Source organism: Salvelinus alpinus, chromosome 32 (assembly GCF_045679555.1).
Source record: "Salvelinus alpinus chromosome 32, SLU_Salpinus.1, whole genome shotgun sequence".
NCBI classification, from domain to species: Eukaryota; Metazoa; Chordata; class Actinopteri; order Salmoniformes; family Salmonidae; genus Salvelinus; species Salvelinus alpinus.
In genome coordinates this window covers 4944590-4964420 of record NC_092117.1, presented here as the reverse complement: position 1 = coordinate 4964420, position 19831 = coordinate 4944590, and the positions used below count along the sequence as shown (strand labels likewise).

General features: G+C 44.2%; 1 protein-coding gene across 3 annotated transcripts in view; it reads left to right on the top strand.

Moving 5' to 3' along the window:
- The window catches only part of LOC139562258 (anthrax toxin receptor 1-like), a 54053-nt gene that overhangs the window by 10751 nt on the left and 23471 nt on the right, over positions 1–19831 (top strand). For all 3 annotated transcript variants that reach the window (XM_071379778.1, XM_071379780.1, XM_071379779.1), the window contains exons 10-11: positions 7576–7674; positions 9113–9182. In XM_071379778.1, the coding sequence (XP_071235879.1) occupies positions 7576–7674; positions 9113–9182 (169 nt within the window). The remainder of the gene's footprint in view (positions 1–7575; positions 7675–9112; positions 9183–19831) is intronic.

The window sequence follows — 19831 nt, the reverse complement described above, 5'->3', positions numbered from 1 at the left end:
GACCCAATTTTTGGGTTATCCAAGAGAAAACGCCGGCGTTATAGAGGCAAGAGAGGGGGAGTACTTGCTAGATTAAGACGAAGGGAAAACTAGCCACTGCTTCCCTCCATTCTATTGGCCAATGTACAGTCACCTGATAATAAGATGGATGACCTCCGATCGCCGATTACGGGACTCTCGTAACTGCAATAGTCTCTGCTTTTCTGAAACATGGCTTTCGGACAAGATACCTGATTGTCAAATGCCTTTTCAGCTGTTACTGTGACATTCCACCTCAGGAAAAGAAAAATAACAAGATAGCACTTAACAAACTATGAGGCTATAAACAATCAGGAAAACTTGCACCCGGAGGCTGCTTTCCTTGTTGCTGGCTATTTTAATTCCGCATCATTAAGTTACGTGATGCCTAACTTCCATCAACACGTCTCCTTTGCCACTAGGGCCGAAAAAGTCCTAGAGCTGCTATAACAAGCAAGCAAGAATACAAGGCTCTCCCTCGTCCCCCCAGTCAGCAAATCAGATCATGACTCCGTACTCCTGCTTCCTGTTTACTCGCAGAATGTCTAATGGGAAGTACCTGTGACTCGCTATGTTGGGAAATGGTCATCAGAATCAGAGGTTATGCTGCAGGACTGCTTTGCTAGCGCTGATTGGAATATGTTCAGAGACTCCACCGATAACATCGACGAGCTAGCCACCTCTGCCACCGGCTTCATTAGAAATGAATCGGAGACGTTGTACCCACAGTGAAGGTTTGCTGCTTCCCCAATCAAAAGCCCTGGATTAACACCAAGGATGGCGCAAAGGACAGGGCTACCGCACACAGGGCTATCACAGACAACCCTAAGGCTACAGCTGAGGACAACAAGTACAAGAAGTCCCGCTATGACCTCCGCAGAGTCATAATATATATATTTTTTTAAAGCTACCAGGCATATTCACAGTCATTTTCAACCTCTTTGAAAAGCTATGAAAAGCTGGTTATGGCACACATCAACTCCATCATCCCAGACCCTCTAGACCCACTCCAATTTGCATACCGCCCCGACAGATCCATAGACGACACAATCTCATTCGCACTCCACACCGCCTCTTTCACAGCTAGGTAAGAGGAATACTTACAGTTGAAGTTGGAAGTTTACATACATCTTTGCCAAATACATTTTAACTCAGTTTTTCACAATTCCTGACATTTAATCCTAGTAAAAGTTAGGATCACCACTTTATTTTAAGAATGTAAAATGTCAGAATAATAGTAGAGAGAATGATTTATTAATTTATTTTTATTTTATTACATTCCCAGTGGGTCAGAAGTTTACATACACTCAATTAGTATTTGGTAGCATTGCCTTTAAATTGTTTAACTTGGGTAAAACGTTTCGGGTAGCCTTCCACAAGCTTCCCACAATAAGTTGGGTGAATTTTGGCCCATTCCTCCTGACAGAGCTGGTGTAACTGAGTCAGGTTTGTAGGCCTCCTTGCTCGCACATGCTTTTTCAGTTCTGCCCACACATTTTCTATAGGATTGAGGTCAGGGGTTTGTGATGGCCACTCCAATACCTTGACTTTGTTGTCCTTAAGCCATTTTGCCACAACTTTGGAAGTATGCTTGGGGTCATTGTCCATTTGGAAGACCCATTTGCGACCAAGCTTTAACTTCCTGACTGATGTCTTGAGATGTTGCTTCAATATATCCATATAATTTTCCTGCCTCATGATGCCATCTATTTTGTGAAGTGCACCAGTCCCTCCTGCAGCAAAGCACCCCCACAACATGATGCTGCCATCCCCGTGCCTCATGTTTGGGGTGGTGTTCTTCGGCTTGCAAGCCTCCCCCTTTTTCCTCCAAACATAACGATGGTCATTATGGCCAAACAGTCAACTTAGTGTACGTAAACTTCTGACCCACTGAAATTGTGATACAGTGAATTACAAGTAAGTGAGTTATAAGTTAAATAATCTGTCTGTAAACAATTGTTGGAAAAATGACTTGTGTCATGCACAAAGTAGATGTCCTAAACGACTTGCCAAAACTATAGTTTGTTAACAAGAAATTTGTGGAGTGGTTGAAAAACAAGTTTTAATGACTCCAACCTAAGTGTATGTTAACTTCTGACTTCAACTGTACGGGAGAATGCTGTTCATTGACTACAGCTCAGTGTTCAACACCATTCAAAAAACCAATCCAAGGAATATTCCATAGTGTTGTGTTTCTAGGAAGTGATATTGGTTCTGGTAGAATACTTTACATTTTCTTCCTTTCTTGTTAATATTCTTAGGTTTATCCTCCAAAAATAGACACAAAAAGATTCTGGGGATGAGCAAGCAAATCTTCAATATTTACCCATTGTTCCTCTTTAAAGCATTTAACTATATATCGCAAGTAATAGCCCTGGGTGGCGAAATTGATACAATCCAAGTCTGGATGGTTAAAACCACCATAAGACTTAAGAAGATGTAAATCTTTCCTTTTTATTCAGAGTTTTAATTGCCTATATAATGTCTATTACGAGCGAGTATACTTTTTAAAGAGTGTCTTCGTTGGGGTAGGTGGTATTACCGAGAGTAAGTATAAAACATTTGTGAGCCATGTCCTTCTGAAGCGGTGTATTCAATCTGTTAAATGTATGGGACGATTGATCCATTTAATTAGACCTGCTTTCATATGATTGAATAATGGGATAAAGTTATCTTTATATATTTAATGTTCGTTGTCACTTATTAATAAGCATCCTAAATCTTTGATATTTTTTTGTGGTCCATTTAAAGGATTGCTGTAAATCATCTTTTTCCTATTGCCATTATTTTGTTTCTTTTCCGCATACATTTTATATCCTGAAATGTTTAAGTATTCTGAAAATATTTTTTTGCAAGGAGGACATTGCGTTTTCAATATTGGTCAGGTATATCAGGAGATCATCTGCAAATAAGTTTAGTTTATATTCATGTTTATTAATCCTGATACCTGTTACGTTTGGGTCATGTCTAGTTATTTCTGCAAGCAGTTCAATTGCTAGTGTAGACTTTTCTAAAGCAATTTCATCCGATAATGTATTATTTGTGCAAATATTTCTTTGCTTTAGGACATTTATAGTGCATTCGGAAAGTATTCAGACCCCTTGACTTTTTCCACTTTTTGTTACATTCCAGCCTTATTCTAAAATTTATTAAATAATTTTTCCCCCTCATAAATCTAAACCCAAAACCCCATAAGGACAAAGCGAAAACAGGTGTTTAGAATTTTTTGCAAATGTATTAAAATAAAATATAAAATGACTTTATTTGCATAAGTATTCATACCATTTGCTATGAGACTTGAAATAGAGCTCAGGTGCATCCTGTTTCCATTGATCATCCTTGAGATGTTTTTACAACTTTATTGGAGTCTACCTGTGGTAAATTCAATTGATTGGACATGATTTGGAAAGGCACACAACTGTCTATGTAAGGTCACACAGTTGACAGTGCATGTCTGAGAAAAAACCCAGCCATGAGGTTGAAGGAATTGTTCCTAGAGCTTCGAGACAATATTGTGTCGAGGAACAGATCTGGGGAAGGGTACCAGACAATTTCTGCAGCATTGAAGGTCCCCAAGAACACAGTGGCCTCCATCATTCATAAATGGAATAAGTTTGGAACAACTAAGACTCTTCCTAGAGCTGGCCGCCCGGCCAAACTGAGCAATCGGGGGAGGTGACCAAGAACCCGATGGTCCCTCTGACAGAGCTCCAGAGTTCCTCTGTGGAGATGGGATAACCTTACAGAAGGAGCACTCCACCAATCCACATCTCTGGAGCACTCCACCAATCATGCTTTTATGGTAGAGTGGCCAGACGGAAGCCTCTCTTCAGTAAAAGGCACATGACAGCCCGCTTGAAGTTTGCCAAAAGGCACCTAAAGACTCTCAGACCATGAGAAACAAGATTCTCTGGTCTGATGAAACCAAGATTGAATTCTTTGGCCTGAATGCCAAGCGTCACGTCTGGAGGAAACCTGGCACCATCCCTACGGTGAAGCATGGTGGTGGCAGCATCATACTGTGAGGAGGTTTTTCAGCGGCAGGGACTGGGAGACTATTCAGGATTGAGGGAAAGATGAACAGAGAAAAGCATAGAGAGATCCTTGATGAAAACCTGCTCCATAGCACTCAGGACCTCAGACTGGGGCGAAGGCAGCGATGCTCCCCATCCAACCTTCCAGAGCTTGAGAGGATCTGCAGAGAAGAATGGGAGAAACTTAATTTTGCAAGTCACACATTTTTTTCAATAAAATTACATTGTAATATAATGAAGTCCTTCCTTTTCTCTCTCCCAAACCAAATCCATCCCTCTCCACCACCCCTCCCAGCTTATCCCAACCTCCAATCTTTACTCACCCTTGCCCACCCAAGCCAACCTTGTCCTACCATCCCATTCTTTACCACCCTTACCCATCCAGGCCAAGTTTATCCCAACCTCCCATCTTTTCCCCCTCCCGTCTTCTCAGACCCATTTATACCCCTCCATACAACTACTTACTTATCCATTCTCCTTCATTCACATACAATATTTACCCTATGCTTCCGCACACCCATTCTCCCCAACCCCCCTACACTTGTTCATATTCCCCCTCCTTCACTCTACCATTCATAAAGCACAGATACATACACACATCTACTCACACCCTCTCGCCCCCACATTATACACACATTCATTGAACAGTTACTGACAATTATTGACATACATGCTATATTTCCTATTTTCTGTGGTCTTTTCTGTGTCTATGTATCTCATTGCCGTTGGCTAATTCTATTTTTACTTCCTAGAGAAGAACAGGTACTTGGGGACAATAGATTCAAGGTTGTGTTGGGGGGAGGGGGAAATAATATAGTCTCAACATAAGATAAGCGGGTCTTGTGCATCACTGTATGTAGCGTAGTGTGCTTATCACCTTTTTCCGCTTCTTTTTAGGGCATTGGGTTCTCTTTCACCTGGAAAGGTTTCCTGTAGCCTATTCAGAGCTTCATCGGCACTTGTGCCCTCCATCCTCTGTGTTCCCTTCCATACCCACTGCACTGCCAGGAATCAGAGTTGAGACTTGATTCTTTTTTCCTCCAATGGCTGCCTGATCGGAATAAATGGTGTGCGTTTTTTCCTCAGCTTAGCAGACAGGTCTCTTTTTCCCTTGTGCCTTCAGAATGTTGACTTTGGTTTAATAGTTCCACAGCTTAAAGATGGACACGCAAGGGTATTTATCGCTTCAGATCCTCTGGTGATACATCTACGCCAAGCTCCTCTGAAATCAGCTTGATCACGTAGCTGGAAAGGTCTCCTTTTTCCTTGTCTTCCGGTAGGGACAATATTCTCATGTTGTTTGGTCTCATTCTGTTTTCTAGCTGGTGCAGTTCATCTTCTAAAGATTGCACATATGCTTCCAGAAGGCCAATTTTGTTGTCCTGTTCATCCATGCGCCCCCCCCCTTAAATGTATATCTGACACGATACTCTTCTTTCATTTTGAGCAAATCTACTTTTTTAACAACAGATTGTAACAGTTCATTTGTTTTGGTGAGCATTTTAGCTATTTTTTCCTGTCACACCCTGATCTGTTTCACCTGTCTTTGTGCTTGTCTCCACCCCCCTCCCGGTGTCGCCCATCTTCCTCATTATCCCCAGTGTATTTATACCTGTGTTCTCTGTTTGTCTGTTGTCAGTTCGTTTTGTTTTGTCAAGCCTACCAGCGTTTTTCCCCGTGCTCTTGTCTGTCTCTAGTTCCTGTTTTCTAGCTTTCACGGTTTTTGACCGGTCTGCCTGCCCTAACCCTGCCTGTCGTTCTGTATCTGGTCACACCACCCTGGATTACTGACCTCTGCCTGCCCTGACCCTGAGCCTGCCTGCTGTTCTGTATCTTTCGGACTGCTCTGGACTACTGACCTCTGCCTGCCCTTGACCTGTCTTTTGCCTGCCCCCCTGTTTTTGTAATACACTTTTGTTCCTTCGAAGCTGTCTGCATCTGGTTCTTCTCCTGAGCCTTGACATTTCCTGGATATACTTTATCTGTTCATTGCTCTAATTTGTATCTCCAAGTTGTTCTTCGTCTTTTCCTCGAAGGGACGCTATGGCTTGTTGGGTTCGAGTCGCAGCGTCGGTTTACCCACAGATTGGTTTGTTGTTGTATACAACTGACCGCTCACGCTCTCATGTTTGCTTGGGGATATATTGAGTTATCGATTTCAGTACCTTATGTTCTTTTGAGTACTACATTGATATTTTATAACTGCATTGTTGGGTTTTGAGCTTGCAGGAAAGGCAATTTCACTGCACTTGTCCATGTGACATTAAAACTTGAAACTTAAACAGCACGCGCACACACACACACACGCACTAGATACAGCCAATGAATACAGCTCTCGGCGTCACAGCCAAACGCAAATGTGACCAACAGTGAGAGAAAGAGCAGAACATCTTCAAATGTGGTACTAAATATCACAACACGAAGAACACGAAGGACTTCGATTTTTCATTAGTGCTGAACATGATATTCCCTTCAATACAGCAACATAACTAATTATGATGTATTGGTGGCATTTCAGCGAGAGGGACAATGTCTTACCTTAGTTGCCTTGACCTTTTTGAAACACTGTTTTTCCCTTGTGGGGAACACACACCGTGATGTTTTCATCCAGGGAATTGCACACTTTCTGTCACTTTAAATGTTAAAGGTGTGGCGAATGTTCATTTCTATTAGAAGGGGTGAGGCTCAAATATTCCACAGTGCACGTCAAAGATCACACACAAACGTGCGTGAAGGAATACACACACAGACACACCGTTGATGTCATAGGTAAGGTCAGATCTACTCTGTTTCTGCTGGTAACCCTGCAGACCGCTTTCTAAGCGAGCGTTTTTCCCCCCGCTCTACAACAAATGCTGTACACACATACACACACTGACACACACACTCACATTCCAGCATATGCTGGTTAGCTTCCATCAATGCGCTTTAGTGGTGCCTGGGGGGACCGAAAGGTCAGAGTCACACACACACATATTCCTGTCCACACACACATACAGTCACTCAAAACCCTCCCGGCTGTGCAGGCAGAGATTTGTGAACAGCAGCACTTTTAGCATTAGCACCAGTGGAGCATATGCCGGTACACACACGCACCACGCACATCAACACACACACACAACGTTAGCACCAGTGAAGCATATGCTGGTTGTTTTTCTCCTGCTTGAGTTGAGTCTTCCTGAAAGGTTAAGCATGGAGCACATAAGGGAGCAGGCAAAGAGAGAGAGAGAGACACACACACACACACACACACACACACACACACACACACACACACACACACACACACACACACACACACACACACACACACACACACACACAGGCCTCAGGCTGTGAACACTTTCTAATGTAAAACAGGGCCACATGAGACAAAGGCAGAGAAGTGCTGCTGCGATCCTCATGGTCATATTTTTCAAACACATTTTCACTCGACTACTTTGCTCGAAAATTATAATACATTCAAATAACGTTGAATGGTTGGAGATAAATGGTTCTTACCGTTTCTGTTTCTTTCTCTCAGAGTCGTTTCAGGTGGTAGTTCGAGGGAACGGTTTTCTCCACGCCAGAAACACCGACCAGGTCCTCTGTAGCTTCAAACTCAACGACACACACACTCTGGGTGAGACACACAAACATAGATGTTTACGTAAGAAATGGGGACATCCATTTTGTCTATAATTACACTGCTCAAAAAAATAAAGGGAACACTTAAACAACACAATGTAACTCCAAGTCAATCACACTGCTGTGAAATCAAACTGTCCACTTAGGAAGCAACACTGATTGACAATAAATTTCACATGCTGTTGTGCAAATGGAATAGACAAAAGGTGGAAATTATAGGCAATTAGCAAGACACCCCCAATAAAGGAGTGGTTCTGCAGGTGGTGACCACAGACCACTTCTCAGTTCCTATGCTTCCTGGCTGATGTTTTGGTCACTTTTGAATGCTGGCGGTGCTTTCACTCTAGTGGTAGCATGAGACGGCGTCTACAACCCACACAAGTGGCTCAGGTAGTGCAGCTCATCCAGGATGGCACATCAATGCGAGCTGTGGCAAGAAGGTTTGCTGTGTCTGTCAGCGTAGTGTCCAGAGCATGGAGGCGCTACCAGGAGACAGGCCAGTACATCAGGAGACGTGGAGGAAGCCGTAGGAGGGCAACAACCCAGCAGCAGGACCGTTACCTCCGCCTTTGTGCAAGGAGGAGCACTGCCAGAGCCCTGCAAATGACCTCCAGCAGGCCACAAATGTGCATGTGTCTGCTCAAACGGTCAGAAACGGACTCCATGAGGGTGGTATGAGGGCCCGACGTCCACAGGTGGGGGTTGTGCTTACAGCCCAACACCGTGCAGGACGTTTGGCATTTGCCAGAGAACACCAAGATTGGCAAATTCGCCACTGGCGCCCTGTGCTCTTCACAGATGAAAGCAGGTTCACACTGAGCACATGAGCACATGTGACAGACGTGACAGAGTCTGGAGACACCGTTGAGAACGTTCTGCTGCCTGCAACATCCTCCAGCATGACCGGTTTGGCGGTGGGTCAGTCATGGTGTGGGGTGGCATTTCTTTGTGGGGCCGCACAGCCCTCCATGTGCTCGCCAGAGGTAGCCTGACTGCCATTAGGTACCGAGATGAGATCCTCAGACCCCTTGTGAGACCATATGCTGACACATGCACATTTGTGGCCTGCTGGTCCGGGCGCATACACGCTGACTTCGGTTGCCAGTTGTACGGTGTTTCCTCCGATACATTGGTGCAGCTGGCTTCCGGGTTAAGCGAGCAGTGTGTCAAGAAGCAGTGTGGCTTGGCAGGGTCGTGTTTCGCATGGCTCTTGACCTTCGCCTTTCCCGAGTCCGTACGGGAGTTGCAGCGATGGGACAAGACTGTAACTACCAATTGGATATCACGAAATTGGGGTAAAAACAATCACAAATAGTGAAGCAATGGGTATGTATCATTCATTTAGAAGTCCAAAAATGAATGTAGCAACTAAGGATTCTAGCTTTAATATGATGTTAAACCTCTTCAATTAACAGAATATCATGTTTCTTTAGATGAGAGGCCTGCTGGTGTAGAGGAAACGTTCCTGCTCTGTCCTGCTCCTGTTATAGAGGAAGTAGGAAGGTAAGTTACTCCTTTACCTACTGCAGTATTCCAGTGTATTCTTCAAACCTGCACGGTCCTAGAGTGCTACAGGAAGTTAAGGCATTAGTTCCAGCCGGCTATCCTGCACACTCTGTAGCGCTCTGCCACTGCTGCTGGATTGGTAGATTGGTTTAGCAGATCAGTGTCCTTGAAACGAATTAGGGCCAAAGTCGTTTGTTGCTGTGATCAATCAGTCACCGCTAACAACCTTAGACAGTAATCAGCGAGAGAAAGAGTTAGAGAGAGGAAAGGAAAGAATAGAGGAGGAGAGATGTAGAGCCTAGGAACATGGTTTAATGAGACTTGGGGGAAAAAACGTGGGAGAAAGACAGAGTGTGTGTGCGTCGAAGTTTGCTTGTGTGCACGTGAGTGTGCGTATGAGTGTGTGTATGAACACAGTCACTACGTATGCCATGTCTAAAGCCTTCACCCCAGCATCCTCCATAGCCACCCCAAATTTGAGAGCACCTCAGGGGGCAGAGAAAGATCTACTCTGGGCTGGAAGCTGGGGCAAACTGCCCCCCAGCCCAGCGCATAATTATACCGCTGTCCCCGAACCAACAGACACCTCCAGGTGATCAACTGTCTTGTTGCTGTCACTCAGAAGTCTGGGGAGGGCTTGAGATTTTCTTGACTCGCGGTTAGATCGATTCACCACCGCAACACCACTCTCAAAGACACTATTTGTTAAGCTGTAGCAAGGAGAGAGAGTATATTATGTGTCTTTGTTTACTGTGACATTGGATTTAGAAGTTGGTTTGGTGAGTGTATTTTATTTCTCAATTTCTCTGTCTGTTATTAGTCAGTATATAATTAGTCTGCTTAGGGATGGATCGAAATGTACAGAATGGTTACCTGGAGGAGGGAGGGTCATGCTTTTTCGATTTCAGTCAAAGGGAGGGTTTGGTATTTGTTCAATCTAGTCGAGGGGAGGGTCAATATTTCAATATTTCTCAGTGTTTAAGAATGAATACCTTATTAGGCTAGATATCGATGTGTGCTCAATGCTGTCCCCCATTTCTGATTCTCCACTTGGCGCGCAATATCAAGTGCGCTTTATAGGCTATTTAATGCAGTCTCAATCATTAACCATAACCTATAGGCTATAGGCTACAAAGTGCATGCTGGGAGAAGCACAGAACAAAGGCTATATTTTTAAGATGGCTGCTGGGATGGTGTAATTAAACAAAAGTGCATGACACACTGCAGCGGATATTCCAACCCTGAGCCCCGGCCTGCTCGGCTCTTGCTGATCCAAAACGTTTTTGTGTGCTGCTTAACCAATGGCTGTGCTGCGTAGGGGGAAGAGAGTCAACCAGAAATACCTTATTTACATAAGTATTCAGACCCTTTGCTATGAGACTTGAAATTGAGCTCAGGTGCATCCTGTTTCCATTGATCATCCTTGAGTCCACCTGTTGTAAATTCAATTGATTGTACATGATTTGGAAAAGCACACACCTGTCTATATAAGGTCCCACAGTTGAGAGTGCCTGTCAGAGCATAAACCAAGCCATGAGGTCAAAGGAATTGTCCGTAGAGCTCCAAGATAGGATTGTGTGGAGGCACAGATCTGGGGAAAAGTACCCAAAAATGTCTGCAGCATTGAAAGTCCCAAAGAACACAGTGGCCTCCATCATTCTTAAATGGAAGAAGTATGGAACCACCAAGACTTTTCCTAGAGCTGGCCACCCGGCCAAACTGAGCAATTGGAGGAGAAGGGCCTTGTTCAGGGAGGTGACTAAGAACCCAATGGTCACTATGACAGAGCTCCAAAGTTGTTCTGTGGAGATGGGAGAACCTTCCAGAAGGACAACCATCTCTACAGCACTCCATCAATCAGACATTTATGGTAGAGTGGCCAGACTGATGCCCTCCTCAGTAAAAGGCACATGACAGCCCGCTTGGAGTTTGCCAAAAGGTACCTAAAGGACTCCCAGATCATGAGACACAAGATTCTCTGGTCTGTTGAAACCAAGATTGAACTCTTTGGCCTGTATGCCAAGCGTCACGTCTGGAGGAAACCTGGCACCGCTCATCACCTGGCCAATACCATCCCTAAGGTGAAGCATGGTGGTGGCAGCATGATGCTGTGGGGATATTTTTCAGCGGCAGGGAGACTAGTCAGGATCGATGGAAAGATGAACGGAGCAAAGTACAGAAAGAAACTTGATGAAAACCTGCTCCAGTGTGCTCAGGACCTTAGACTGGGGTGAAGCTTCACCTTCCAACAGGACAATGACCCTAAGCACACAGCCAAGACAACGTAGGAGTGGCTTCGGGTCAAGTCTCTGAGTGTCCTTGACTGGCCCAGCCAGAGCCCGGACTTGAACCCAATCGATCGAACATCTCTGGAGAGACCTGAAAAAAGCTTTGCAGCGACGCTCCCCCTCCAACTTGACAGAGCTTGAGAGGATCTGTAGAGAAAAATGAGAGAAATTCCCCAAATACAGGTGTGCTAAGCTTGTAGCGTCATACCCAAGAAGACTCAATACGGAAGTGGTCAGATGCTACGCTACAGGACTGTTTGCTAGCACAGACTGGAATATGCTTCAGGATTTATCCAATGGCATTGAGGAGTATACCACCTCAGTTCGTCAATAACTGCATCGACGGGCGTCGTCCCCACAGCGACCGTACGTACGTACGTATCCCAACCAGAAGCCATGGATGACAGGCAACATTCGCACCAAGCTAAAGGCTATAGCTGCCGCTTTCAAGGAGCGGGACACTAATCCGGATGTTTATAAGAAAGCCTGCTATGCCCTCAGACGTACCATCAAACAGGCAAAGCGTCAATACAGGACTAAGATTGAATTCTACTACAACGGCTCTGATGCTCGTCGGATTTGGCAGGGCTTGCAAACTATTACAGACTACAAAGGGAAACACAGCCGCAAGCTGCCCAGTGACGCGAGTCTACCAGACGAGCTAAATGCCTTTTCTGCTCACTTCGAGGCAAGCAACACTGAATCATGCATGAGAGCACCAGCTGTTTGATCACGCTCTCTTTAGCCGATGTGAGCAAGACCTTTAAACAGGTCAACATTCACAAAGCCGCGGGGCCAGACGGATTACCAGGAAGTGTACTCAAAGCATGCGCGGACCAACTGGCGAGTGTCTTCACTGACATTTAGAACCTCTCCCTGACCGAGTCTATAATACCTACATGTTTCATACAGACCACCATAGTCCCTGTGCCCAAGAAAGCGAAGGTAACGTGTCTAAATGATTACCGCCCCAAAGCCATGAAGTGCTTTTAAAGGCTGGTCATGGCTCACATCAACACCATCATACCAGAAACCCTAGACCCACTCCAATTCGCAACAGACCTTTCCCACCTGGACTAAAGAAACACCTATGTGAGAATGCTGTTCTTTGACTACAGCTCAGTGTTCAACACCATAGTGCCCACAAAGCTATTCACTAAGCTAAGGAGCCTGGGACTGAACACCTCTCTCTGCAACTGGATCCTGGACTTCCTGACTGGCTGCCCCCAGGTGGTAAGGGTAGGAAACAACACATCTGCCATGCAGATACTCAACATGGGGGCCCCTCAGGGGTGCGTGCTTAGTCCCCTCCTGTACTCCCTGTTCACCGACGACTGCATGGCCAACCACAACTCCAACACCATCATTAAGTTTGCTGAAGACACAACAGTGGTAGGCCTGATCACCGACAACGATGAGACAGCCTATAGGGAGGAGGTCTGAGACTTGGCAGTGTGGTGCCAGGAAAACAACTTCTCCCTCAATATGAACAAGACAAAGGAGTTGATCGTGGACTACAGGAAAAGGAGGTCTGAACAGGCCCCCATTAACATCAATGGGGCTGTAGTGTATCGGGTTGAGAGTTCAAGTTCCTTGCTGTCCACATCACCAACAAACTATCATGGTCCAAACACACCAAGACAGTTGTGAAGATGGCATGACAACACCTTTTCCACCTGAAAAAGTTCTACAACTGTACCATCGAGAGCATCCTGACCAGTTGCACCCCTGCCTGGTATGGCAACTGCTCGGCATCAGAGGGTAGTGTCTATGGCCCAGTACATCACTGGGGCCAAGCTTCCTGCCATCCAGGACCTATTTACTAGGCAGTGTCAGAGGAAGGCCTAAGAAATGGTTAAAGACGCCAGTCTAGAAGAAAAAGAAACGCACACCTATTTAGGCGAGGTGCTGGCTAGCGGAGTAGAAAACTTGAAAATAAAAGAGAGCCGCACACTCTAGGAGCTCAGATGCAAAAATATTTAATTTACCAACGTTTCGACAGGCAAGCTGTCTTCATCAGGGTACAATCACAGACACTGCGGGATGACTCGTTTATATATAGTGTCAAGACACACAGGTGTCTGTAATCATGGCCAAGAGTGGCCTAATATCATTGGTTAATTTCTCATATTAAAATGGCATAGAAAGAGCAACATACAATAAATACAAATGGATAGCATACGATCATAGACTCACTAAAGACCACACAAGCCTACAAACAACCACAATGGCAAAGTCACAACAAACACAACAATCACAAGAATGGCTTCAGATCAAAGTCCACGTTAAGACCGAAGGGAGCAAGGGTCTTTAAATTAAATATCCAAGCAGCCTCTCGTCTTAACAATAAATTATCAAGGTCACCCCCTTTCCTAGGGAGGGTGACATGTTCGATGCCAATATAACGCAGAGATGAAATCGAGTGGCCTGCCTCCAAAAAGTGGGCCGCAACTGGGTAGGTCAAGTTTTTGCACCTAATGGTGCTACGATGCTCTGAGATACGTACTTTTAATTCACGCTTTGTTTTACCCACATAATTTTTACCACAAGGACAAGTTATAAGATAAATAACTGCCTTAGTGGAGCACGTAATAACACCTTTGATTGGGATCGATTTCCCTGTTTGTGGATGTTTGAAGGATCTACATTTATAAGTGCCATTGCATTGAGCACAGCCATTACACTTATAATTTCCATCCAGTAGGGGCGCAAATAGACGTTGTTCAGGAATATCTTGGGGGGTTAAATCAGAGTGTACCAATTGGTCTCTGAGATTTCTGCCCCGCGAAAATACGACCAAGGGAAGGTCCGAAAACACATTACCGAGACTATCATCGGATTTTAGAATATGCCAATGTTTGTGAACGATTCCCTTAATTTGTTCAGAGCGCTTTGAATAGCGGGTAGTTAGAATGCAAGAATGCGTCTTTTTGTGAGACTGCCCTTGAAAAAGGTCATGTCTCGTTTTGTTTTGAATTTTTTCAATGGCATTATTAATCTGATCATTTTTGTACCCCCTCTCCTTGAACTTTCTTTGCGTCTCAGCCATATTTCTGTTGAAATCTGATTGTTTTTTGCAAATTCTTTTGATTCGACAGAATTGGCTGTAGGGCAAACTATTTTTCAAGGGAAGTGGGTGACAACTGTCAGCCCTCAACAAACTGTTACGATCAGTAGGTTTCCTGTAAAGATCAGTGTATAGAACATTATCTTCACACAAGATCAGAAGATCAAGAAAACTGATTTGACGTGTATCAGATTGCATAGTAAATCTCAAATGTTCAGAACAGGAGTTAAGAAAATCCTGGAACGCCTGGAGCTGTTTTGCATCACCCCTCCATAGAACAAAAATATCATCAATATACCGTTTCCAAATAATGATGTTAGGCAAGAAAACATTTTTGAGAGGATTGAAAATAGACTGTTTCTCCATGTAACCCACATACAAATTAGCATAGTTAGGAGCCATGGGGGATCCCATAGCAGTACCCTTCGTCTGAATAAAGAAATCATTTAGAAACATGAAATAGTTGTGTGTAAGTACTATTTCAGCCAATGTTATAATGCATTCACTGGAAGGTAGTTTATTGGGGTCACGTTGCAGAAGAAAATGTTCCATAGCTTCAATACCACCCTCGTGAGGAATATTTGTGTATAACGACTCAACATCAAAAGTAACTAACAAGGTGTTCTCAGGGAGAGGATCAAGAGATTCTATGATAGAGATCATACTGCTGGTGTCCTTTACAAAGGAGGGGAGCTGTTCTGCGAGTGGTCTAATAAAAAAGTCAACAAAAGTAGAAAGAGGGGCCGTTACTGCATCAATGCCCGCTACAATGCCCGCTACAAAGACGCCAGTCACCCAAGTCATAGACTATTCTCTCTGCTACCGCACGGCAAGCGGTACCGGAGCGCAAAGTCTATGTCCAAAAGGCTCCTTAACAGCTTCTACCCCCAAGCCGTAAGGCTGCTGAACAATTACTCAAATGACCACCCGGACTATTTAGGTTGACCCCCCCCCCCCCTTTGTTTTTACACTGCTGCTACTCGCTGTTTGTTATCTATTCATGGTCTCTTTACCCCTACCTATAGTGCCTTGCAAAAGTATTCATCCCCCTTGTCGTTTTTCCTATTTTGTTGCATCACAACCTGTAATTGAAAAATATTTTTATTTGGATTTCATGTAATGGACATACACAAAAGGGTCCAAATTGGTGAAGTGAAATGAAAAAATTACTTGTTTAAAAAAAAAAAAAAAATTATGGAAAAGTGGTGCGTGCATATTTATTCACCCCCTTTGCTATGAAGCCCCTAAATAAGATCTGGTGCAACCAATTACCTTCAGAAGTCACATAATTAGTTAAATAAAGTCAATCTGTGTGCAATCTAAGTGTCACATGATCTGTCACATGATCTCAGTATATATACACCCGTTCTGAAAAGCCCCAGAGTATACAACACCACTAAGCAAGGGGCACCACGAGCACCACCATGAAGACCAAGGAGCTCTCCAAACAGGTCAGGGACAAAGCTGTGGAGAAGTACAGATCAGGGTTGGGTTGTAAAAAATATGGACAGATACTCCAGCGGCGATTGGAGTATCTGTCCACAGGACCATTTTAAGCCGTACACTCCACAGAGCTGGGATTTACTGAAGAGTGGCCAGAAAAAGTAATTGCTTAAAGAAAAAAATGAGCAAACACATTTGGTGTTCGCAAAAGGAATTCTGGGAGACTCCCCAAACATATGGAAGAAGTTACTCTTGTCAGGTTTGACTAAAATTGAGCTTTTTGGCCATGAAGGAAAACGCTATGTCTGGCGCAAACCAAACACCTCTCATCACCCCGAGAACACCATCCCCACAGTGAAGCATGGTGGTGGCAGTATCACGCTGGGATGTTTTTCATTGGCAGGGACTGGGAAACTGGTCAGAATTGAAGAAATGATGGATGGCGCTAAATACAGGGAAATTCTTGAGGGAAACCTGTTTCACTCTTCCAGAGATTTGAGACTGGGACGGAGGTTCACCTTCCAGCAGGACAATGACCCTAAGCAACACTCGAGTGGTTTAAGGGGAAACATTTTTAAAGTACCATGCAGATTCAATTATTTGCAAACAGGGACAGTTTCGTTGCAAACAAGACACACTGATTTGGCATTGGAGAAATATGACAAGATAAACACATAGGCCTATCTCTCTGTCCATTCTTAGCCTGTAATTTCAGTAATTTGTGTGGTACTAAAAAAAGTTTCTGGTGATATGTAAAAATGACATAGAATTGCATGAACATTTTTTAAAAGGCACTTTTTCCTTATACTGCAAATACAATGATAGATTCGTACAATGCTTTTACTATAAAGGAGATCTTTCCACCCCTACTCTTGTCCACATGGTCTGCAAACCCACAACCTTCTGGCCCGCAGCCCACGTTGACACGTAATGCTTACTGAACAAAGAACTTATGTTCTCTTCTATCCACTTTGTTTTAATTATTATTTTGGGTTTAGTGGAGGGTCACTTGTTTTTTCTTCAAGCTCTCAGGGAGAGTTTAGGTCAAATATGTTTCGCTGAAGGGAGGGCCATCTTTTTGCATTTCAGGGGTCTGATTTTCTCAATGTGACCCTTGTTATAAATAATGTTCACTCCCTTAAACCAACTCCTTGTATACTGTTCAGCAAGAACTAGAACGGTAGAAAAGGGCAGTCAATACCTGGCTGTCAGGTTGGCTCGTGCCCACAACCACACCCTCACCCCCCACTCCCTATGGGCATAATTGTGCTGCTTCTCCATTTCTGTGCACATAATTGTGCCCATGAGTCTCTGTGTTGTTCTATTACTGTTACTGAGTCACCCCATTAGTACATGCTCTACCAACAACACTTGGGGCATGTGAGTAAGAGGAAATCAACTGTGAACAACCCAAGGGCGAGACGATGAGGCCTGTTTGTATGTGTTTACCCTAAAAAGGTCATCGTATTTCTATCTTTCACACTTGTCTGATAATGCATAATCATAAGGTTATTTTTAAAAACATGATGGTTGATGGTTTTGTTATGTATCATTAACAATACTCTATGTCTAACCGCACTGAGTATACCAAACCCCTCCCCCCTTTGCCCTCAGAACAGACTCAATTTGTCAGGGCATGGACTCTACAAGGTGTCGAACGTGTTCCACAGTGATGCTGGCCCATGTTGACTTCAATGCTTCCCACAGTTGTGTCAAGTTGGCTGGATGTCCTTTGGGTAGTGGATCATTCTTGATACACACGGGAAACTGTTGAGCGTGAAAAACCCAGCAGCTTTGCAGTTCTTGACACAAACCGGTGCACCTGGCACCTACTAACATACCCCGTTTAAAGGCACTTAAATTCTTTGTCTTGCCCATTCACCCTCTGAATGGCACACACAATCTATGTCTCAATTGTCTCAAGGTTTAAAAATCCTTCTTTAACCTGTCTCCTCCCCTTCATCTACACTGATTGAAGTGGATTTAACAAGTGACATCACTAAGGGATCATAGCTTTCACCTGGATTCACCTGGTGCGTCTATGTCATGGAAAGAGCAGGTGATTTAATGTTTTGTACACTCAGTGTATATTTTAAATGTTTAAGAGCATTTGAGGGCCCATGAGATGTAAGCCCCCCCCCCCCCCCCACACACACACACACACACACACACACACACACACACACACACACACACACACACACACACACACACACACACACACACACACACACACACACACACACACACACACACCCCTCAGCCCTGTCTCATATGATGAAGTCATCATTGCTGCTGTCACGCAAGCACATGGTGACTGGAAACCTCCTGGAAGAAGCTACACAAACACATATACACACACTCATGGCGGAGGGCTGATTGATGGGTGGTACGATGGCTCTGTCACCAGGGTGCTGATCGCGCTGTGCCCCCTGCCTGCCCAGAGAGAAAGAGGGAGAGAGCGAGAGATAGAGGTATAGAGGCAAAAGAATAGGGGGGAAAGGGAGACGGAATACATATTTTTCTGTGATTCTCAGTATTAATCTCTGGTTTTCTCTGTGGTGCTATGCAGAGTTAAACAATTTCATACTGTTCTCCATTCTGTTAGAGAGAGAGGGAGGTCCTAGAAGGGAGTCTGGGGGGATGTACTCCCTCACTCCTCCCCTCCCCTCCTCACCTCCCCCTTCTCCCTTTTCCATTTCCTGTCTTTGTCTGCTCCCTCCTTTCTCATCCACCCTCAAATGACCTCAACCCCCCTTCCCCTAGCCTCCCCCTTCCCTTCCCTCCCCTCCCTCAGTCCTAAACCACACTCTCAATGACCCCTCTCTTCTCTTGCCTCCTAAATCATTACAACTCACTTACACACTCTCCTCTCATATATCAACCCACCAACCTCAAATCACTATTTAGTAGTTTTTTTTTGCAACAACCCTACACACACAAACACAAACACACGCACCAACACACATGCACAGTCCTCCCCTCTGTATGGTTCTCCACGATCTGTGTTGTAGATAGAAGCGCTAACATTAGGGAGGGGGAAGTCGTTCAGTGGCCTAATGACAACTTTCCACATTGGGACTCTGGAATCAACCCAAAGTCCACAGGTCCCATCCTTTTTTATACTTGCTGGCAGTCGACAATGCAATCCTGACGAATGTTACTTTGCTACCCTAACCCCGTAAAGATGCATTCCCCTATACGGTAAGCCTTACAGGTCCCATACCTAACCAAAGTCCACAGGGCCAAATGTGATGGCTGTCAGAAAGCAGATATTAGTGAAAGAGAGCAAGAACAGACAGATACAGAGACAGGAATGTGTTACTGGCCTATATCTTATTCATGCTTCAGATTTCTAAAGAAAGCCATGAGTATCAAACATAGATCTGTGTGCAGGTGCGCATCCACGTGTCCGTTGACATGATGCATGTAATGTCTTGCGTTCATGCTAAAGCCTAATGTATACCTTATCTTCAAAACAGAAACTATTTTCCCATTAACGAACATACAATTATGAAACTTCAGCAAGTATTTTGAATAAGTATTCTTGGTCCTAGAGTCATGAAATGTTCAGAGTACATTGAGGGGAGTTACTGCTAAAATTGGCAAAAATGTTGTTACAAGTTTTTCACAAGACAACGACATTATGCAAGTATGCAACTCAATTAACTATGCAAAATGGCGATCCTGCGTGATTGCATAGAGACTCAAATTGTGGGCTGCACATATTTTTGGTCCTCAAGTACTGTTATGGGAATTTTATGAATAATGACTAAATTATGTATACATTTAACGTAGAATTATAACTAACAGAATTATATCCGGTCTGATGAATCATGTTTGTCCAT